The sequence below is a fragment of the Typopeltis vanoorti genome, chromosome 12 (assembly GCF_054136105.1).
Source record: "Typopeltis vanoorti isolate ZY-2024b chromosome 12, IOZ_Tvanoo_1.0, whole genome shotgun sequence".
In the NCBI taxonomy this organism is placed as follows: Eukaryota; Metazoa; Arthropoda; class Arachnida; order Uropygi; family Thelyphonidae; genus Typopeltis; species Typopeltis vanoorti.
Window position 1 is genome coordinate 5,161,998 of NC_143560.1, and position 24,642 is coordinate 5,186,639.

General features: G+C 35.9%; 1 protein-coding gene across 2 annotated transcripts in view; it reads right to left on the reverse strand.

The window, feature by feature from the left end:
• The window catches only part of LOC150100555 (nephrin-like), a 252,244-nt gene that overhangs the window by 48,923 nt on the left and 178,679 nt on the right, over positions 1–24,642 (reverse strand). For both annotated transcript variants that reach the window (XM_090401365.1, XM_090401366.1), the window contains exons 9-14: positions 24,047–24,134; positions 20,296–20,432; positions 14,407–14,560; positions 9,860–9,918; positions 6,709–6,952; positions 115–426 (exon numbers count right to left, since the gene is read on the reverse strand). In XM_090401365.1, the coding sequence (XP_090257491.1) occupies positions 115–426; positions 6,709–6,952; positions 9,860–9,918; positions 14,407–14,560; positions 20,296–20,432; positions 24,047–24,134 (994 nt within the window). The remainder of the gene's footprint in view (positions 1–114; positions 427–6,708; positions 6,953–9,859; positions 9,919–14,406; positions 14,561–20,295; positions 20,433–24,046; positions 24,135–24,642) is intronic.

The following is a 24,642-nucleotide window of genomic DNA, read 5'->3' on the forward strand; positions in this document are numbered from 1 at the left end:
TTCGGTGCAATAAATCTAAAGACAACAGCGGATCAAATGAAATAACAGCAGACCACGCGACCTAATTCGTTAAAAAGTCACGTGATCTATCGATCTATTAAAATCGAAACTTACATAATACATTAACGATAATTGCCGTTGTCGTAGCTCCCTCCGAGTTGATTGCTCGGCACTCATATTGACCTGTATCTTCTCGTCTTGCTTGAGCAATTTCCAGAAGCGGACCTTTAGAAAGCACCCTTTTCGTCAGCGAATTATCTCCTTTCCAATGGAAAGCGCCGGAGTCCTCAGGCAGCGGAATCGGCCCTTTCTTCCACGTATAGTTTATGGTAGACGGGTTTCCCTGAGCGGTTAAGTTAATGAGCACGGATTCGCCTTCGACCACGTCAAACTTCTCGTACATAGCAACCAGGTAGATTGGCTTATCTGAAAAGTTAAAGAAGAAAAACGATTGGAGCAGTGATTACCCAAAAGATTTGAACCTGAGTTGTGGAAAATCGGTTTAAGTTTAAGTCGAAATCGAATGCACTGTAATTAATAATTGGGTGATTTAAAAAAGGGATGTACGAGGGGTTTCCGAAAAGTAACGTCACACAATTTTTTTTCTCCAGGATGTTTAATAATAGGAAGCTGAAATAAGTGAACATGCACTGCTTCTCCATAAAGTCTCCAAATTTATTGATGCGCATGGCAGCTCGGCTTCAGTACTGAAGAAGTCCGTGCCCACATCTATAGTAGTAAACTGGATGCGGGCACGGACGAATAAACTTTCTCATCTGTAGTTAAAAACCTTCCGGAAAGGTGTTTCTTGAGGGGGGGGGGCGAACAAATGGAAGTCTGAAGGCACTATGGGCTGTAGGGGGGGGGTAGATTAGGTGGCAGAGTTTCGCAACTACTCACGAGTGGTGTGCGCAGTGTGTGTAGAATAGCGTTTGTCGTGCACCAAAACCACGCCGCTTGTGATGAGTCCTAGTCGTTTGAGTCGAATGGTGGCTTTCAGTTTGTCCAGCGTTGCACAGTAAAGCTCAGCATCGACTGTTCCTCCCTTCGGTAAGGCGTCCACCAACAGAACGCCTTGGCGATCCCAGAACACTCCGCCCATGACTTTTCGGACAGTTGGAATGGTTTTCGATTTTTTGCACACGAAACTGTGGATGTTTCCAGATCATTGTGTCTTGTTTGCTCTCCGGGGTAAAGTGATGAACCCACGTTTCGTCTACTGTGACTAAGCGAGCGAGAAAAACACATGTGTTTGGAGAATTCTCCAAACACATGCGTGTTGCTTCGTGTTCCTCCGAAAATTGTTGGGACACCCAGCGGAAGCTCACCTTTCGAAAGCCAAGGACGTCGTGAACTTCGTAAACAGTGGATTACTCCAGTTCACCACTTGTGCAATTTCACCCAGTTTCAGTCTTCGCTCTTCAAGGAAGATATTCCTCAATGCGCGAAATGTTGTGTTCTGTCTTGCTCGATGAAGGCCTGCCCGTCAAGTGTCGATCTTCAATCTGACCAAGGTCAGCTTTAAATTCATTGGACCAAAAACACACGTGCTACTTTGACTTCATCTTTTCGCCATGCACAGCAACCAGTTCCTGGTGAATGAATGCCACTTGGTGAAGCCCCTTTTACTTGCAAAATAAAATAAAATAAATTAAACGAATGACTTCACAGACACCTGTTTTGGATCGCACTCGCAGGGCAGCCGCCATCTTGCAACTGGAATTAGCTGTGAGGCGACAGTAGCACCACACTCCAATGGCGGTACTTTAGAACGTTATTAAAGGGTCTATCTGTTCCATCGTGTTTTCCTCATTCCTTTACACCATTATTAAACAAAAAGGTGTTACCTTACTTTTCAAAAACCCCTCGTATGTTCTTCCAAAAGTATCATGTATGTTCAGTAAATATTTATTCCAAAAGTATCATAATTTGTTTACGAAAAGGGGTATTCTATGTTGGCTTTCGAAAAATATCTTCTTCCAAAAAAAGTATATGCTCTTCTTATAAAGCAGGGGTCTCTTTGAACCAAAGAGCCATTCCACCAAAAAAATTAATTAAAACAAAATTTTGGGAGCTGTAACTTCCATTCGATTTTTCCTGGTGACTCGAAGTAGCAGTGAGTTCAAACTTGTGTAAATTTGATTTTAATTCAGTACTTCCAGATATCAAATACCACTTTTACGTTTCCATATAAATTTTTATATGTTCAGTAAATAAAACAACATTAAGTTTGATTAAGTTTTTAATCACAAAACATGCTTAGGTAAGTATAATATTGCAAAAAAGTCAGAATTTGTATTGCAAAAAGAATTAGTCCGAACCAAAATACAATATCATGTATTTTAATAGATATTTAAGCATACTTAGGCATGAGTAAAATTTCATGCATAACACACATCACATGCATAGTATCTAGCGCCACGAACAGGCCGTATCAAAAACAATATTTAGTTGTTTGTATTAATTATGTATATTTTAATTCAATATAAAAGAGCCGCACTTTTTTCAGCCAAGAGCCGCATGCTGCTGTGGAGCCACCGGTTCCCGCAAATGATTTTCCAACAAAGATCATATATTCTTCCAAAAGCATGTTTTTTTAAAAAAAACAAACAAAAAGTGTAATTCGTTCTTCCAATAAAGTATCTAATGTTCTTTCAAATAATAATAATAATAATAAATAGCTAAGGGCCATGAAGTGAGCCGATACTGTCTGTTCTTTTAATTCCATTCCAATAGTAGCAACAGACCAATGTACCAATTTCTTCTAATAGTTCGTTTCTGATATAATCACTTTGGTTACCATGGTGATGAAATTAATCATTGATGCGAGGAATAAAGCAACGGAATTTTATTGGACAAAGGTCAGCTTTTTCTTCGTGATGAAAAGTACAAAGGAAAATAAATTCCTTTTAAGTTTATCTTTTCCAAAGAACTCATTACAAGTGCAAAACGATTCCCATTCCTGGAGAACAAAAAAAAAAAAAAAAACGCTCTTTATAAAGACGGCGTAGTTTGTATTTCCCAAATGGATGCTGCATTCTGTTGTTCATTCCTTAGTTTGCTACTTAACCATGAAAACAACGGAAACATACTCCGCCTTCTCCTTGTCAACGTTTCAGTGTTGACAACACAACAAAACCTTGAATTCTCCTTTTGCAAAATGTCTTGACAGCTCTATAAGGATCTCCAACTTTCTCAGAACGTCATAAATTATTGTAGCAAAATCCCGAAGGCATTTCACTTAAGAGTTTTTTTCTTCTTAATTATATTAAAATTTCATAACTAAAGACAGTTTCTAGAGTTTCTTGACTTTATTATTATTCTAATTTTATTGTCTAGCACAGTAAAGTTCAGAATCTTTTATTTCGCTAATTTTTTAGGATTTTTTCCGAACCAAACATAAGTGAAGAGAAACTTATGTGTAATGAATTATTACGAAAATTTAAAAGAAAAAGTTTTATAAAATTATTACGGAAACAAAGAAACGAACTTAGTTTTTGTCTCATATTTTAAAAATTGTTTGCTGATAGAGATCTTCAAATAAGTACCGTCCGCGCGGTTAGCCTAGTGGCTATGCGCTTCGCAACCCTATGCCTGGGGAAGGAGTGTCCTAGGTTCGATTCCCTTCGACGACGTGAGGAGCTCAAGGATCTTCCTCAGCCATATCCAAGTTAGCCGGTCTTGGGCGTGAACAGCAGGGTTTTCCCCCCATCTTGGGTTTTTCATCCCGCAAGCAGGCAAACCGGCCCCGTGAATACACACACGGATACAGTCAGGAATACAAGACAATCCCTCCAGCCATAGGTCTGAATTGTCAGCTATGCCGGTCCCGAGCAGCCCGGATAAAAATAGGGGGGGGGGGGAGGATTGAGGTGGTGCCGTACCTTCCCGTAAAAGGGGCTCACGGCCGTTGAATCACCATACCAAATGAATGAATGAAATAAGTACCGATGGAACGATGGCATTAAAAACGGTTCGATATCCCTGTTTTCTAGAAGAAATTTTATTCCTAATAACTCACTTGTGCAACAACCAAACTGGCCATTCTAAGCTTTCTATTAATGTTGACGATCGATCCTATTCATCGTTCTGTTTATTGCTAGTCGACATAAATGTTCATATAAATGTCGAATGCTGTTGTCGTTAAGTCATAAAACTAATCGCGTCTTTGTTTCCATGACACATAAGCGCATGCCACACATCCAAGTTTGCAATTCCTCTTGTAGACACAATTTACGAAGCCTCTCGGTAATTTACGTAATAAATAACTGCTCTATTATAAGTCTGAATTTGTAGAAATTAGAAGAGAGAGAGATCAGTTAATAGTAAATATAACAGATTTCTTAATTATTCTTCTATAACATTTAAACTTTTCTTAATAAAATAAGAAAATAAGCTAATATGTTTCGTCATACTTTTTCCCAACAAATCTTCAATAAATTACTGTAAAAACGCTTCCTAATCTGCCTTGAAAAGGATTGAAAATAATGGATACTAAATCTACTATAGTAACAGCGTATTAACTACAAGAAAAACGAAAATTATTATTATTATTATTATTATTATTATTATTATTATTATTATTATTATTATTATTATTTATTCACATAATTGATACACAGTCAAAACAAGATTCAAACAACAATTTGACTGGTGATACAGAACAATTCATATTCTAACCAAGAATCTAAGAATAGTCCGTCAGGTAGCGTCGTAAAATATGGATTGTTCCAAGTAGTGCTGTTTTTTGTAGGTCATTCGGGTCAGTTGGTGAGAGCTTCTTCGAAGTTGCACCAAGTGCACCGATAACTATTGGGATGACTTTGGTGTGTTTAAGACACAGTCCGCCAACTTCGATTGCCAGATCTCGATATTTAGTAATTTTTTCCAGTTCTGTGTTGTTGATGTTGTTATCACTGGTACTGCGATATCGATAATCCAAACCTGTCGATGTTCGATAATTGTGATGTCAGGTCTATTGTGTTCCAAATGCCGGTCAGTTTGTATTCTAAAGTCCCAGAGACTTTTTTCTATTTCGTTTTCCAATACTGTCTCTATTTTATGCTGCCACCAGTTATCAAATATAGATAAGCCATATTTTTTGCATACATGCCAATGAACTATTTTGGCCACTTGATCATGGCCGTATTTATAGTCACTTTGAGCTATTTTGCTGCAGGCACTGCTTAGATGTTCTACAGTCTCATCTTTCTGATCGCATAATCTGCATTTGCTGTTATTATTGATGTTTAAAATGCTTACTTTGATTGCATTAGTTTGTAATGCCTATTCTTGAGCTGTTAGAATAAATCCCTCTGTTTCTTTTTAATGTATCCATATTGTAGTCATTGCCACGTCAATTTTGTCCTCAGTATCTCGAAGAAATTGGCCAAGCAAGGGTTTATTTTTCCAGCGCACATATCGGTTATTTTGTTGTTCTTTTTTGTAATCGGATTTTTTTCCTCTTGCTTTTAGAAGGGCCTCTTGTGTAACTGCTTAAAGCATTGGCTCAGAGCTATTGTCGATTAAGCTAATTTCTTCTGTTCCACAGTCTGTCTCACTTGCAGCAGACCATGTCCATCTTCCTTATTATTATTATTATTATTATTATTATTATTATTATTATTATTATTGTTGTTGTTGTTGTTGTTATTATTATTATTATTGTTATTATTATTATTTTGCATCTTCAGAAATAAAAAAATAAGTTTTTTTTTGGTCTTCATTATTGCACAATTTTAATTAAAAATAAAATTGTCCTAAAAATCCTAAATATTAAGTTCTATCAGAATTAGTTGATCCATTCTCGACGGCTTTCATACAGACAGATGGATGGATAGACACCATTGACTTTATTATATTGCCAGTTCGCCTAAAACAAAATAATAAATAAATAAATAAATAAACGAACTTCGATAGTTTGATATTCCATTTGTGGCAGCAACATAAAAATGACGTAATACATTCATTATTGATTCTGTTTCAAATAGACGAGTCTGGCATTCACCACAAATGAAATTCACCACATTCATTGTTTGTTGCTTAATATCCAGCAGATTGTTTGTGTCCATGGATATTCTGACATCGAAGTCATTGTTATCCGCGCGCAATAAATTGACTATTATCTCGGTAATGTATTAGCTATTCTGGATTTATATTTAAAAGAAATAAAAGAGGGAAAAAAGTCTTTAATCCAAGTTTCACAGTTCCGAAAATTCCCATTAATTCTCTGAAAAAAAAAAATATATATATAATTGGTCACTAATGCCATATGACCGATACAAGTAAGAGTGTTCTTTCCTTCTAAAACGCTGACTAGTCTCAAGATAGACGTAACGCTTCCATTTACCAGAAAATAAATCCATCGTCATTACACACGTGCGCGTAAAACAACCCCGTTCACTGTAACTACTTGACGTGGATATTCATACAAGAAAATTTGTCTTTTAAATCGAAAAGCGTCAAGTTAACACCCATGCAATTGGTAATGAGCTGTTGTTTCGACTTCATTGTGTCGTTAGCATGACAAAATAAGAAGGGAGGTTATTATACGCTCGTGTTGAAGGACTCGTCGCTTTTGTAGGGGAAGAGATAAACATTACAGATTTTACAAGCTTATACTTTGTTACATTACCAGGCTCAAGTGGAAACTCGGAACAAAAGAAAAAAAAAAAAAAAGAAAAAAAAACATCAAGCTCGTGCACTTACACAACACTCGAAGAGTAATACTTTCATGAACGCTCCGCTGCAAAACTTGATTGGTGGCTTGGCACGTGAACACAGATTTGTCATCTCGAGAAGTAACATTAAACTCGATCCTGCTGTACGTCGACTTTCCTCCATAAATTGCATCGACGACATCAATAAGATGGTCGCTAATGACTTCGCTATTCTTCCACCAGTGGATCGATGACTTAGGGTTGCTGCTCCCTGATTCACAGGTTATTGTCACCTAGCGGAAGAAACACATAAACCTCGTCAAAGCAAACCTAACATTTCCGTCACCTTACCTCGAACCAACTGGAAAGTAACAAATGTTAGATATTTATACAACAATAAAGATTCCTATCAAATGACAATACACATCCGGGCCTTCTCCTGTATCGGTATACATCCAGCTAATGTTCGACAGTAAAAAAAAAAAAAAAAAAAGAGACTTTCTACGTATTTTTAATTGTTAGGTTTTTAAAACATTAATGACGTCACAGCAACATAATCGGAAGTTTATCTGAACATAAACAGTTAGTTCTGGTATTCAAATCGATACCTGAACTAACCTGAACTAAAAAAAAAACAAAAGGATACCAATGAAAATTAACTATTATTTAGATATTGGTCGAGTGTAGGTGAATAACTAATTTAATTACCAACTAGTTTCGCCGGCTTTCAATAACCAAATAGTAGTGCGCGTGAAACAATACACGAAACAAAGTCTCTTCTCTACAACCAACCACATTATTGAATGGAATAAAAGTCTTATGCCATATATAGAAGAAAACTACCGTTCCAGAATCTTCAAAGAAGCTGCAACAGTCGCTCGTTCCACAGATAATCTTAACAGGAACCAGGGTTTAATCCTACCAGATATATGGAAGACTTTAATTAGATCAATAAACACACAAGAAATGAACTTCAGTGCAAACTACAAAATGCATCTCAACAAGTAAATCATGCATCCGCGACACGCGCATTATTTCACGCGCACTACTATTTTGTTATTGAAATAGAATTGTCGGTTAGAATTAACAATTTTTAAAAGGATACCAATGTTCAGTGACAGTACGCTGGAGCTTATACTACGTTTCAACCTTCAAAAAAAAAAAAAAAAAAACATGGTTTCCTATGAAAAGTTAATCTCAATAGTAAACCATGTTTTATATATTGTTTTATATATAATACATTATAAAAAAAACAACAAATTAAACAGTAATATCAAACATATATCATTTGAAATAAACTACGACATCTTTCGGTATTCACATAAACTATCGATTGGAGTATCACTTAGTGAATGATATTATTAGAACTATCTGCAATGCGAACAATATCTATCGATTAACAAACCTATAAATATATAAAGGAGTCTTTTCCAGTCGCTGCATCGGTATAAATTTCAGGGGTGTGTGTACTAATAGGATTGTTTTCAATCCTTCTAATGCATTAGCTTCTTTTCTTGCTTTTTTTATTTTATTTTATTTTATTTTATTTTCGCACTGTTAATGCGATTTATAGATTCTGTTTGTGTCTGTTACTCTTGTGGTTATTCCTGACAGAATATGCATGAAGGGCTGGGTGTGCATTGCTGAAATTTGCTACGCTATTGTTCAGGTACTGCAGACTATTAATATTAATATTCATGAATATTAATGTGGAAGGAAGGTTGTTAAACAAGTGGAATGGGAGGTTGCCGTAGGGATTGCGTAATTTATCAGCACTGTCTGGAAGAAGGGAGTACATCAGTTAAAGGAACGGCCTTCCAAATTAAACAGAAAGGTGGAATTCGTTCTAAAGAAATGAAAATTTACGACAAAGTCAGAGAGTTTAGAGAATTTAAATTATGGGACTGTTATCAAATATCTGGGGTTACAGAATCGATACTTTATTTGCAAGAGAGAAAGAGAGAAAGATTTCGTTCCAGACTGGAAAATCTGATGTAATATTTTATACGTATTAAAATCTATATGCCATAGCGACATAAAGATTTTCAGCAGTTCTTCGTATATTTCAGTTAGTAAGCGTAAGTAGAGTTAACGGTATCTTGTGCTTTGCAATATCATGCACTTCTCAGTAAAAGTTGTCGGATAAATGCTTACGTTTTTTTAATTTTCCTGAAAACTATGTATTTTCTTAAATAGTTTATAGTAACTATGTTCTGCTATCACTACTTGTCAGTGATTAACAGTGAATAATTATTTTTATGTATCTTCCACTCACCAATGGACTTTGTAATCTTAAACTACATTAGTAATGTGGGTGGACTAAGAATTTTATTTCTATCTTTATTCATTTTATTTACATTTATTTTTTTAGATGGTCTTGAAGCCCTACCTCTTTTGAAAGCCGCTTCAGCCCTCCAATAAGCGAGCAGGTGTTCTCACACCGGCCGATGAAGTTCATCTCACACCTAAAAACAATCACAAACATCCGTGTCCACGGTGGCGGGATTCGAACCCGCGACTCGATGACTGGAGAGCAGATACGCTAATCACTCAGACAACCAAGCCGGAAGTACTTTTTTCCTTACTTATTAGCGAGTTTTTATAATTCAGTAGCGCAATACATATTTGTATTGCGATTTACTCAAATGTATTCCTTCCAGATTCTGTGAATTTTTTTTTAATCTTACACACGCACACACCGAGCTAGGTAAAATTTGATTAATCCGCAGTTTCTTTATCATTTCATATTTTTATGACTGCACAGAATTTCCTCCGTCTTGTGGCTGAAATTGGATTATGAGAACATTTCTAGCAATCCAAACTCCTTTCAGAAGTAAATCAATGGTGGAATCATTTCCAACAAAAATCCTCTTGGTTTGATAAAGATAGCGGAGACTTTATATGGCATTTGTAGCGATGGATAAACAACATACCAAGTATGACCCAGTCTTAAGAAAGAATTGCTTTTTTTCCTTGATATTTGAGTAAAATCAATATTAGAAGGGATTCAACGATAATTTATAGCAGAAATACTTTCTACGGAATCTGCAGCATTTAATAGTTTGGTTTGCAGCACTGCAAACCAAACTATTTAAATTACAGATTTAAAAAATAATTAAGCAGTGCATTTCGATATAATAATTAGCATATAAAGTATTAAATAAGTAATAATAATATTATAGGAATTTATTCGTTCTTACCATTTCTCCTGATCTGGGACGGGTGGGAATGATTCGAATACTCACAGATGAAGGCGGAACTTAAAAAAAAAAAAAAAACGAAATTATGGATAAGTAGCAAATATAAAAGGATAGAGGAATTATACAAAACTAACTGAAAATAACCTACACTACAAGATACAAAGGGCATCTTATTATGCAGTCTAATAAAAGTTTTATCGAAGGAGAAAAAGTTCATCATACTACATCCTCTGTCCAAAAAGAAACCGAACTTTTCAAAAATACAAGAAACGAGTGGCGTATCTGTTGTATCTCTTTGTTGTCGAAAGAGGCAACCTTAGTGTTGTGTCAACTGTTTATGACATTTGTCTCATTAGAAGCCGAGTTATAGTGCCAATTGTACTGTGTGTTTTGACGAACGGTCGGTCGTCATGATATTCATGCAGTACGCGACGAATTCTCGCTATCAATCGCTTCAAAACTTCGAGATAAAACTCACCATTGACGTTTGGCCAGGCGGAAAGAATTCTTTGTGCCATTGGAATCATAGAAACCAATCAGCATTGTCTTTACTTTTGACTTTTCCAAGCGACTTTTTTTCGGATGCCCCTCTTTTGGTGGTCTCCACTCAGCACTCTGGCGCTTTGTTTCGGGCTCATACTCAAAACACCACGTTTCGTCACCAGTAACGATCGTTTCAAGGAAGTTTCCGTCCTTATAGCGGTTTTAATGAGGTTCTTGCAGTGTTCAATTCGATACATTTTTTGGTGATCGGTCAACTTGTGGGGAACAAATCTTGAATTCAATTTACGAAGGCCCAAACTCTGTCAAGATGTTGTGCACAGTTCATTTTGCAATCTCCAATTCATCATCAATCAATCAATCTCACGGACGAATTCGGGTTTTCTTTGATGAAATCACGGACGTTTTGGATGTTAACTTTACTCAGTCCAGTTTTTGGATGGTCCGGCTTGTCGTCGTCCTCAAGCGTCTCACGACCACTTTGAAATCGCACCACTCGTAAATTTGAGTACGGGATAAGCATTCATCACCGTATGCTTTTTGAAGCGTTTCGGTAAAACGTTTACCAAGTTTAACACAAAAGTCAATCGCAGCTCTCTGTTTGAAACTCATTTTTCAACCGTTCGTCAAAACACACTGTCACTCTTGTCACTATAACTCGGCTTCCAATGAAACCAATGTCATAAACGGTTGACACAACACTAATGAAGGTTGCCGCTTTCGACAACAAAAGGATACAACAGGTGGCGCCATTAGTTTCTTCTTTTTCGAAAAGTTCGGTTTCTTTTTGGACAGAGGGTGTAAAAGGGGAGAAAAACAGCCAACTATCAGATAAATAATCCAAGAATATGTTAATGGCATCGCAAGAAAGTACTAGTTATAAGTAAGATCATAAATAAGATATGGGGTTGACTGATAATTTTAAATACTTATGCGCCAACGAAAGCAAAATCTCGGTCAACCTCGTGTGACGGAGATTTTGCTTTCGTTGGTTTTATTTTGCCAAATAAACCTTTCCCAAAAGGCGATCTCTTTTTTCAGGCAAACAACGACTAAAGAAACACACACCCGTGGGGAAGTCGTGTGTTAAGACGTCATTTATTCTGTTTGTTGATTTGGAAGGAGTAACCTTTCTTCGGGAAAGCTTACCGCCGGAAGTACATCGCGAATGCTGTGTTAAATGAGAAGGTTGTAATGAAACGAATGCAAACCAACTCAATCTCTTCCGTGCTTGACGCCTTCGCTGTTGACTGTTCGGCTTCAGACAATTTTTTTAATAAAAGAATTGTAAATTCCTATCGGATTCGTTGTGTCCTTCCTTGAGCAGTAGGTAGATGGATTTTAGAGAATGTTGGAATTCCACTCAATTTTAGCATAGATTCAAATCTATTTATTTGGATTTTGATCTATTTGGATTTCAACCATTTTGATTACAACCAGGTCAAATTTCTCTCGAATCTGTCAGCTTCGTTTTCGACTGGGCTATGTTCATTGGAGAAATTTACAAAAAAAAAAAAAAAAAGATTCGAAACTCAAACCTTAACTGAACTCTTTATTTGGAGAGATCATTTGGATATCAAAATGGGACTATTTTAATTAACAAAATACGACTGAATGATTAGAAACGACATAAAATTATATATTAACTAATTGCAATAAATCAACTATCACATAAAATAATGAGAGTATGAAAATAATTTAAGGCATTCGTAAAAACACATCGTGAAGTTTGCATTCAATGAAAGGTGCGATTGCACTCATATTCTTGTATAATATGACGTCATTCATTATCACGTGAAATGGAATGTAACTATTTTGGAATAAATGTAGGTAATTTATTTATTTTTCTTTGTATCGTGTAATTTGACATTATTTTGAAAACTGTTGCCAAATTTTGCCAATAAAAATGGTCCAATTGACACTAAAATGGAGAGAATTCTAAACATCACATTTCAGCAAAATTCGTCAAGCCACGGCAAAGTTATAATAGACGTATAGACAAACTAAACCAACTTTGGATAATGAATCGCATCATCGTACAAGTGCTACTGAAAAATGAATTTTTTAGGACTATTTCGGATCATTTTCGTTTCATACTCATTAAAAGTCGTTAACATATTATAACTTTTTACATAATAATTCTTGAGGTGCTTGGCTGAATGAATTCATATTTCTGTTACCGTAATTATAAATGGCAAAAAGTATTATTAAAATACCTTGAACGTTATGCTATTGACTCAATAATGCTAAAGTAACTTCTTGGATTATCTGAGGAAACAGCTTAACGAATCGCTTCCTATTGCATTTGCTATCGTGGAATCTGAAATGTGGATCAGTCTCTTAAGTAAATCGAAATGTTCCTTATTGATTTCCTTCAAACACTCACCAGAATATCTTCAGTAAGTTTAAATGGGGGACGCAAGAAAAATAGCCCCTAAAATTCATCACCTGCACTCCCTCTTATGGAGGATCGCTAAAGTCAAACAGGTGAAATGTGGTGGTGAAACCACAACAGCAGACTGCTTCGAGAGTAGCATTTCAAAGATAGACGAGCATGGAATCGATGAATAGGCGCTGTTTGATTTTCTATATAATCGCTACATGAAACAAAGGAGTAACAAAATCGTGATGATCTTCTATAATTGAGAGTTAGACATATCAGTAGAATATCAGTTCTATAAACAAGTAGAATATCAGATCTCTCTTCTTGAAGTCTTGGAATAAGATCTTAAGATATTCCTTAAGGCTTAGAAAAAATTCTCAGGCATTTTTCTTAAGTTAGAATAAATCCTTCAGTCTCTTCGAATCAGACAGCCTTGGAATGTAAAAGATTTATGCTAACAGCTTTTCGTCAGATGGCCACAGGCTACCTTTATATATCTGGGCAAACAGAGTACAAGTTAGGATTCCAGTCCTCCCTTGATTCGCATTACTATTGAAGTGTTTCCATCAGGCACTTGATTATAATAACCCGTACCCTATGAGAAGTGTTTTCATACGCTGAACTGGCCAGAGGCTTAATAAAATTCATTTTTATTTTATTCTTATACAGAAAACGCGGTATTTTCTTGCGAAAAAAAAAAAAAACACATGAATACACTCTTCTAAAAGACCACGCATGTTCATCATTCTGTTTATGTTAGATTTGCGTTATGGAATAGGCATGGTCAGGGGCGGCTCGTGCACAGGCACTACGGAACTGCATCACCCCCAATTTTTCTCAATATATAAATATATTTATTAATTTATTTATATTTGCTTGTAATATTTAATTATACCATTAACAATCCTATACAATTCTCTTATTTTGTATAAAAAATAATAAAAATCCATCTTGTAGCACTTAGGAGGGCGCTAGCAGCACTGTGTTTACCACAGTGTCATATTGCTACGCGCGCAAGCATATGCACGTCATAGTGAGATGAGAGCTATTAGCGTAATGCGGCACTGTCCGTCGCGCAGTTCCACTGTTGTTTATATGCATTTTGCGCCAGTAGTCGAGTGTTCGTAGTGCTTATCGTGTTTACTCCGTCTCTTTAAATATTTGGACATTACAATTAAAGACGTAACATTTGTTATAGTTTTTATTTTAGAACATTATTGGCGTTATGATAATGGATTTTATTTTTAAGTAATTTTGAATTATACCAAACTTTATAATTTTATCGATAATAAACAATATTTTTTCACTTTTTTTTTAATTTTTGCCATAATTTTGATATTTTATCCAAACACGTACTTACAATGTGTATGTCTATTTCGAAAGTTGCAGCAACCCGCGATTTCAAGCCACGAGCCGCCACTGGGCATGGTATATACAGTTTGAAGCTGGACAGAAGAATAAAATTTAAAATATTCGGCATACATTGCAAAATGCGGTTGACGAGCAAGAATGAGATTTGACTTTTATCTCTGAAACACGAATTTCCCTTTGTTTTCACAGTTCGGTAGCTGTAAAGAATGCATTTCCATCTTCTCGCTCGCCAACCATGATCTAATTCTCATTTGGCCTTTCAGTATTTTGAGAATTATTGAAATGAACTTACAGTACACAGTGAGGGTAACCGTGGATATTAAAGGCTTATCAGTTGCCGAATTGAAAGCTTCACAGCGATACACAGCACCGTTGTCAGTTGGATCGGCTCTGACCACCAGCTCGCTAAACACTCCGGTGCCAGTTACTGAAGTAGAAGCCCTGACCTGTTCAAAATACAAAAAAAGAATGGATATTACGGCAGCAGAGCAAGTTGCATTATAAACAAGCATAGGAATTATCCGAGAAAATAATTAATTCACAATAATATTCTTGGTGTACAATGCCATCATTTATAATCAAAGAAGTTGAATTCTAGAGTGCCGGTTTTGGGGTCATATACCGTGGATATAAAAATATGATAAATAGAAAGTGCAAAGAAGCAAACGAACTATGGTATATAGAGAAATGTAAAGAAGTAGAAGATCTAACAAAGACTGGGAGAATCGATAAAGCCTATAACATTATAAAAGGAATAAGCCACCAAAACAAGACAAGTACAATTATCAAAAATAAACAGGGGCACATACTTATAGATAAGGAAGAAATTTCGGAAATATAGGAGTACTTAGAAGATCTATATAGTGAAAAATATCTAGACCTCAAGGTTGTAGAAGATGAAACAAGACTCGATGTGGAAGAAATTGGTCCAACTATATTAAAAGATGAATTTGAGTGAGCACTAAAATAAATTGTTGGCCAACAAGGCATCAGGCGTTGATAACATCTCTTCAGAATTAATGAAGTACTCATGAAACATAACTAAATCATACCTTTTCAAGATCATAAAGGATATTTATGAAACAGGGATCATTCCCAAAGATTTTATACAATGCTCCATCATATCATTCCTAAAGTAAATAATGCAACAAGTGTGAAAATCATCGAACAATAAGCTTAATATCACATGCTTCGAAAATACTACTCAAAAGTATACAAAAAAAGACTAACAAAGAAGGTTGAAGAATATGTTGGCAATGACCAGTTTGGATTCAGGAAACAGCAGGACACAAGAGAAGCAATCCTAGCCCTAAGAACAGTTATCGAAAGAAGATTTGAGAATAATCAAAATACTCTGATAGTCTTTCTTGACTTGGGGAAAGCCTTCGATAGTATTGACTGGAACCAAATGTTTCGCCTCCTAAAAGCAATAAAGGTAGATTGGATAGATAGAAGGCTCATACAAGCACCAAGAAGCCCTAATAGAAACAGCTAGCAATAAAACAAAAATCTTAATAACAAGAATACGTAGAGGTGTAAGACAGGGGTGCTCTCTTTTACTGGGTGCTGGCTTCCAGTGAAAGAGAGCAACCTGTGTTTCTTTCTCATACTGTTTAATCTCTACATCGAAGATGCAATAAATAAATTCAAAGAACTAATAGAAACAGGAATTAAGATAAACAGAATTCATATTAACTGGCTACGGTTTGGGGATGATACAGAAGTTCTAGCTGATAACGAAGAAAAACTGAAATCCTCCCTGACAAAGATGGAATAAATTTTCACGCAGTACAGCCTAAAAGTTAATTATAAGGAAACAAAATTATTAATTACAAGTAAAGCAAATCCAATGAAAATAAACCTGTAAATAAATAATAACCTACTACAACAGGTATTCGCTTTTGAATATCTTGGAAGATTTATCACAGAAGATGGAAGAAACCAATCGGATATTAAAACACGAATAATCTTAGCCAAAAAAGCATTCTACAACAGAAGAAACATTTTTACCAGTAAAGGACTTAGCATCCAGCTCAAAAAAAGCTAGTGAAAACATACATATGGAGCACTGCATTATATTGTTGTGAAGCCTGGAGGTCTCTAACAAAACAAGACATCAAGAGGTTGGAGGCATTTGAAATTTGGTGCTGGAGAAAGATGATGAAAATTAGTTGGACAGAAAAGTAATGAAAGAGTTCTGAATATAGTTCATGAAGAGCGGTCATTGATGAAACACATCAATAAGAGAAGAAAAAGCCTAATTGGACACCATTTGAGGCACGGGGGACTGATTACAGAAATAATGAAGGGGACTGTAGAAGGAAAGAGGTCACGAAGCAGACCAAGAATTTCATATATAAATAGCATAATGATGCTAACCGGCGCTAAGAGTTATGAAGAGATAAAAAGGAGATCACAAGACAGAATGGCTGCTCAAACTTCGGATTGATGCACCTAAGAAGAAGAAGAAAAACAAGACTGTGGATGGTTTATTTTTATGTTATGTTATTCAGAGATTCCCATCTATGAAAGGTTGTAAATCAACAGTACCTTAATACCGTGGGTGGGTTAAAGATTTTTCAAATTTATTTTTTAAAAATACACGCAACGTTTTCAAGCCTCCAGCACTTATCGGAGGCAGCTCTTACACTAGTCATCGAACATCTAAAGGCAATCACAAACATCTATGCCCATGGCGGGATTTGATAGCATTTTGTTTGTAGTATGAGTACGTTACCAGTCGTCCAACGAGAGCGGTATTATTGTCAGTTATGACATAACATTAAATGTCGTTTAGAGATTATAAAAACGAAATTTAATCACACCTCTGCTTTGTATCATTTGCCCAAATTTTGTACTGAAACGATCTGGTTTAATCAAACTAAGAAGAATTTATAATTTTAGAAGATCCCAGTTTAATGAAATATATCCGGCTATAGGGGGCGAGTGTTACATATTCCTTGACAGGCAGATTAACAATAAAAACTATAAAATAATATTTAAACTGTAGTGCATTTGGAAGAATGATGGGGAATGCGCCCTAAGATTACAAAAAACCTGGGTTTAATTCTCGTCTTGATGATGGTTCTCTGTCTCCTAATCTTTAAATGGGGTTTTTCAACTAAAATATTTCTTCTTCTTCTGAAGCTTATCCCACTTAAGTAGGGTCGCTCTTTTTAACGAGTCTCCTGTCTTGGGCTGTCACCACATCCAAGTTCTTCATCTTCAAGTCCTCTTCTACCAGCTCCCTCCATCTCTTCTTTGGCCGCCGACGCTTCCTCCTTCCTTGCACATCCATCTGCATGACCTTTCTTCCCACATATTCGTCCTCTCTCCTCATCATCTCCAAACCATCTCAACCTTGCCTCCTGTATCTTCGCTCCTAAGTTCGTAACTTTTACTGTTCCCCTCACTAGTCATTTCTCAGACGATCCTTTCTGGTCACACCGCACATCCACCAAAGCATTCTCATCTCCGCTACTTTTATCCTGCTGATGTTATTTTTCCTCAGGGCCACAGTTTCTATAGCATACATCATAGCTGGACTCACTACTGTCCTATAGATTCTGCCTTTCAGATTGATTGGCACCCTCTTATCGCATAACACTCCAGCCATCTCTCCCCAGTTCCTCCATCCAACTAAAGGATATATCAGGGTTAATTCGTTTTTCCTCTCTGGCTAAATTCAATAGAAAAACTGACAGACAACACTCGCAATTAATGATTATACTACATAGTAGGTAGTGTAATGTAGACGCTGGATTGTAGTACTGTAGAGGGTACAGTAGCCTCCCATGATGAATACTGGAACTGTAGAGTTATCACATAATAATTACAATTGGTACCAACCCATGATAATATTATTCTTTATAATAACGTGTACAATATCATTCATATTATACCAAATTAATGCACACTGATAGTTTTAATTTCCATTTTCTTTGTTCAATAAAGATTGTAGTAATCATTCTCTGTTTCCTAAGACTACTTTACGAACATAAAAGGATACCTGTATAAGAGATCTAGCCAATCGCTTTCACTTAGGATGAACCATTCGTAGAATGGTTCATCCTAAGTGAAATACACAGTTACTTGAAATACACAGAGAGAGCATTTTCACTCATCAAGTAAGACAAGGGATTGCGAGTTGCTCAGTCTCATATGGAGTTCCACTCCAATAAAGCAGGCTTTTTCACACCGTAAAACAACACACAGGAGTGCGTTAGTAAACATAACAAGCCACGAGATAGGATTAAATGCCTAAGTTTGGCATTAATTAGATTTCTGTGAAGCGAAGTCATTTGGCCATCCATGACAGGGTATTAAGCCCAACACGCTAAGGCAAAGACGAGATATGATTCAGATTGTGGTGGTTGTACAAATTGAATCAGATGTATTGAAAGTTGCACGATTTTGATTATGAACTAAAGTGATGTAATCGAGGAGTAATTAAAGTAATCCCTGCAACTGAAAACAGCAAACCGATAGGGAAAAAAAAATTAAAGTTTGATAAATGAAAACGTGACCGCAATTTGTGAGCGAATTATCCAGTTTAAAGTAATTAAAATTTAATTAGGAAGCTTCTTTGATGATGAATTTTCGAAATCAGACTGAAACAATAACGAAATATTCGTATTCGGTTAGTTGCAAATTTTAAAATTGTTAAAAAGTTGGATGCAAAATATTTCTTCTTTAGTGCTGTTACTGATGCTTCTGCAGTCTGTCGAATGAAAACATTTTTTCTTTTTTGCGAAGCAATAATGCTTTTCATCTTCCCCGTTATCTGTAGAGGACAATGTAAGGATAGGGTATTATTGAGCTATGGGCTCTGATCACGGCAGGAGGGTTACAGCAATAGCCGAGCCTCAGTTAAAACTTCGCTGGCTACAGCATTGCCATCCATTACCCTCCCTGAGTACCCATTTTAGTTGCCTCGTACGACAGGCATGGACTACAGTGTGGGTTGGTATGTAATAAAGCCCTTTCTAAAAATTAAGCGATCCCCGGACCACTCCCCATAAGTGACCGAAATACCCACCGGGAGCAAAATTCCGGAAGAAACCTAAGAGAGCGAAACTCTGCGTCCCATTTTAGTCACCTGGTACGACATGCATGGGCTTCAGCGGCGATTTTTAAGTAAAGTCCTGTTTAAAAATTAGAACGATATCTAGACCACTCCATAGTGACCGAAAGATCGTCCAACTCAGCGTTGGTCTACTCAGTGACAGGCTCACCCTACCACTGAGAAGAGCCGCTCATATTCCAGGGAAAGGCGTCCACCGACAATGCCCCACTCGGGCCACACCGGAAAACACCCTCCCCGGAGACTCAAATTGCTCTCTCAGGGCAATCCCCTCCCAGAATCTTGAGCCCTCCCCCCCTCACCGGGAGCAAAATTCCTGAAGAATTTTTGAAGAAACCTAAGAGAGTGAAACTCTCGAAACTGCGTCCATTTTAGTCGCCTCTTACGACATGCATGGAAGCTATGCTTATCCCAGCGATGTTTAAGTAAAGCCGTCTCTAAAAATTCGGACGATCCCTAGGCCACTCAATTATGGGCGAAATACCGTCCATCTCAGCGTTGGCCTTCCACCCACCACCGAGCAGAACCGCTCAAATTCCGAAGAAAAGCATTCATCGACAAAGCCCCTCATCGGGCCGTGCCAGAAAACACTTTCCCCGGAGACTCAAATTGCTCCCTTAAGGGAAAAACCTTAAGAGAGCGAACTCAACTCTCGAATCTCTGCGTCCATTTTAGTCGCCTTTTACGACACGCCTGGATTTACCTCGGCGTTATTCTTATCCCGGCAACCACAAGAAGTTTCATCGTTTTGAATGAAAAAAAAAAAGATGTTTTTTCGGTAAATTTTACTAAACCTAAGAAGATGAATTTAGTTATTTGGTGTAAGAAGATATTTCTAAGTATATTAAGAAAATATTTAAAAAAGATACTTTTGGAATAAATTGGTTTCAATATAATTTTAATATAAACATTATTTTTTATTTGTAAATTTATTATTTCCAAATAAGTACTTAGAAAATCTATAAGCATTTTCTTTTATATAAAGTTCACCGATATGAAATATCTATAACTAATGAATTTTGTACAGCAATTCTTAAAATTAATGAATAAAATAAGTTCAATGCGGATTTTTTTTTTAAAAAAAAAAAATCTACTCACTTCGCGATCACGCTTATACCATCGAAGACTAGCGAGTGGATTACCTCCAAGAGCCATGCAAGTAAACTTTTGAAACTCGCCTGCCTTAATCGCCTTTCCTTCTTCGTAGCCAATTATAGATGGCGGACTAGGTGGATCTTGGGACGAAACAATATTTTGAAATAACAACATTATTTTTCCAGCAGTCAGCAAATTTAACCCAAATAATAAATGTAATAATGAACTATGTAACTTGTAACTTTCCTATCTTGTAATATATATAATAATTTCATGGTAAGAATTGGGACATTTCTCTCACCAATGTATTTTTTTAAATGTCGTTTACTAATCTTTACTTATTTGAATCGTCAAGTTTTGTGTAATAAAAAAAAACATAGAACAAAATTCTAAGAAATATGGATTACAAAATGAAAGAAATCAGCGCTCTTCAGTTAGATGATTAGTGTGTTGTTTACACGTTATCGTGTTATCAATTTTCAAATCATTTTTAAAAAAGCTTGCTACGTTTTTTCTTTCTCATTTAATAGGTTTCCAGTCAAAAAATGAATGTCAATTAAGGATTTATCAGCGTTAAGAAAGAATAACTTTAATTGAAAAGGCTTGGCCTGTTTTACGCCGTAGCAGATCTGGAGTTTTTTTTTTTTTTTTTTTTTTTTGAGTAAACAGAACTTTAAGAGTTAGTCTTTTAGATGATCTTGATTACATAGACCATCGCTATAGCGCACTAAAATAATATTTTATATTTCAATTAAAACACGAAATTTAAATTCTGTACCTTTTTTCATTTTTTATTTCTCAAGTGATTCTAATTAGAACTTCGCCGATCTGCATGTGTCTTGTGTAAGTTGGACCTGAAGCGAGATCATTTTAAAGCAGGACTTGATTGTTACCAACAATGTTAATCATGATTAATTTATGTCATTCTTCACGACTCCAGTCTTTTTCCTGTGGAAATATGGAGGCATTACGACAAAACGAACAAATAAATCAAACTATTTTTTAATATAGAGACGCTTGTCAGTTTAAAGCTAAAATATGTCTGATGTATCACTTAGGTAATATACCCAACGTAAAGTTTTCCTGAAGCAGAATATGTCTCTCAATATGGACAGTGAAAAGAAGGAATGAATAACTGAACAATATACGGGTCAATTTAAAAAGGAATGACATTTCGAAAAATGTATTTTGTGAACAGAAAAGATTTAGGAAATAATACTATAAAAAAGTACAGATTGAGAATAGTTTAATTAAAACGGAGCACCGAATTTATAAAAAGAAAAAAAATGAGAAGAAGAAGAAATTAAAAAAAGAGGAAAATTAAAACGTTTACAATGGAACAGTTTTATGCCTCAGAGGAATCTCAAATAACTTCGTTCTGGCCTAGCCTAGAACTGAGCACATTTTAGCAAGCTTATATTTACAGAAAAAAAGAATAACATTCTACAAAAAATAAGTCCATGAGATAAAACAGAAAAGGTATGGAACTTAAAATCGGCTGAAGTGAATAATACAGCTGCCTTATGATTATCTACTAGTACATCGTGCAGAAGAATCTAAAATGAAAGGATCGTGCAGGCATCGCCAATATAAATATTAAATTCACTCAGATGCAAATGTAGAATGATATTTGATGTTATTGACTTATGGGAAATGGAAATCTGGCAACTACAAAAGTTAAGTGAATGTCTGAGAGGCTTCTCTTATGGTGGGTCATCTATTTAGAGATGCTAATAGAAATAACACAAAAGGGCATGGATTGCGAAAGGCGTGTTTTGTTCCAATGGATGACATGCAGTTTGAATTGCAATGAAAGGAGTGCAGTATTAGTCATTTAAAAAATATATCAAAAATGCGTACATTAAGTAATTTTCTATAGAGATGATCGTTGCCATGAAATGAGAGAGAGAGAGAGAGAGAGAGAGAGAGAGAGAGAGACAGAAAATCTCTCTGTTTCTATATTCAGGTATCGCAATATATTTTCACTGTCGGATGCAAGTGAAAACTAATTCAAATAACACAGACGTGTGTGTGTGTGTGTGTGTGTGTGTGTGTGTGTGTGTGTGTGTGTGTGTGTGTGTGTGTGTGTGTGTGTGTGTGTGTGTGTGTGTGTGTGTGTGTGCTTCGCTTTCCTACCGAATAAAGGTTTCTTGTCAAGTCTCATCTCGGCTGTGTTACTATTAAAATCTCATCCACACAAGCAGAAGACAAACCACATCAACAAAAAACTGGATGAGAATCATCGTTGTATTATCTGAGGCTGTTCCCCATGAAATGACCAGAAAAGAAAGGAAAAATAAACTGCTTTGAGCTGATGTCATTGGATAAGCTTGTACACGAGAGTCGAATAACTTCTGTATCCCAACATTATTTTATTCTTCTATAGGACGGTACACATTTGGAATTCCATGCATAAATGAGTACATCCTTCTTTAATTATGTATGAAATATCCTAAAATGTTTTTTTTTTCCTCTCGCCGTCTCTCTAACTACAAACAAATGGTTAATTGAGAAACCAATACAAAACCGAACCAACAACACACTTCTTTTATTCATTGGGACTGCCAAAGTCATTTGTTGATGTAAGAAGTCGTTGGTTTTCGTGAATTGTTTGCGAACGTCATTTCAAAATACATCACCGAAAGTGGCAGCGATCAAGGAAACAGAAAACATTTCAGTTTCATTTATATTAATGTTGTTGTGAGATCAATTAATAAGTCAAAAATAATCACGAGATAACACAAAAACACTCGCTTTTAATTCTTTATTGTTAACTGTTGGCATGGAACGGAATAACAATGTCATAAGAGAAGTTAAATTAAAAAGAAAATGCCATTTTCGATCAGATGACTAATTTGGTTTAAAAGTTGACTTGTAACAATTACCAGATTGAAATGCTTTCAAATTAATGACGCGGTTTTATTGGGTGGTTCGATATGACTCTGGAAACAGAATTTAACGTTCATTTAAGTTGGATAGACTACTCGCATTTTTTTTTTCACTTGAAATATTTCCAGAACGACATGACGTATGGTCCTAAATTTTATTTGTTTGCATTAAAAAGATCTCGTGAGAGATCCATTTGGCACTAAAATTTATGCGGAAGAAAAGAACAGCAGATAACTATGCAGTGGCGGCCGGTGAAAATTTTAATTGGGGGTGCTGCATACAGAAAATAAGAAAAAAATAATTCATTTTTTCTAAATCGGTAACCAATTTATTAATAAGTAAATTTACATATTACAAAAATTGCTTTATTCAAAATATTTCATCCTCACCACAAACACACATCAATAATAAAAGTTTTGTATCTCACAGAACTAACGCGCACAAGCACACAATTTATTTGCAGCGACACAGCTCAAGTTTAATCCGTTCGTGGTCAAATATCCACGGGACGGACGAAAGATGATCACTTTCATGACAGTCTGATTTCATTTAATATACGGGATCATATAATGGATAAATAATTTGGCATAACATCAATAATCAGCCGTAACCATCCAGCAAACATCCCCCTGTTTGCTAAACGGTTGATGTGATGGATATTGATGTGTTGATGAAGTTAATAAATTTTCGTCGTCATCATCATGCAAGGTTTAGGCCTAGCATGGCCTGTTTCGGCCTTAGAAGTAATGGTTTAAGAGGACGTCCTGGTTTTCTTTTCCTATTGGCTAATAAATTAATTAAATAAATTAATAAATTTTCTATCTAGGAAAACGAAACATTTTTCAAAAAAGATAAACATACTTACACACAACCTTAAAGGTGACAGTTTGTATGATGGACTCGCTCAGGGCTTCGCTAACAGCATAACATGAAAAAGATTTTGTATCTGGATCCTGTACAGAAGAACACACCAAATTACCAAACGGGAAGAGTGGATTAAATCATTACCCAGAACACTCTAAGATACACTTAGATACTTTAAAGAATGTCATAATTGTCATTTATATACTGCTCAAAACAATCAGGGGATATTTTGGTTTTCTTGCAAATTATAAAGTTATAAAAATAATTTACAAATGTAACACAATTTGTAATAAATATCGATTATTTAATATCTCATCAATTACACCCTCTCCGTAACTAAGAAATATTTATTCATGCATAAAGTACCCAATAGTTATAATTATTGCCGGCCTGGTTGACCGAGTGGATAGCGTATCCACTCTCAAGCCAAACGTCTACGGGTTCGAATCTCGCCGTAGGCATGGATGTTTGTGATTGTGTGTGCAAATACCAGTGGTGGTCGGCGTTGGTGTAGTTGCGGTCAGTTGGATATTGAATGGTGGAGAGAGAGTTGTATAGCAGGTGTCCTCCCTCGATGAGTCCTTGGACTCCCTGAAG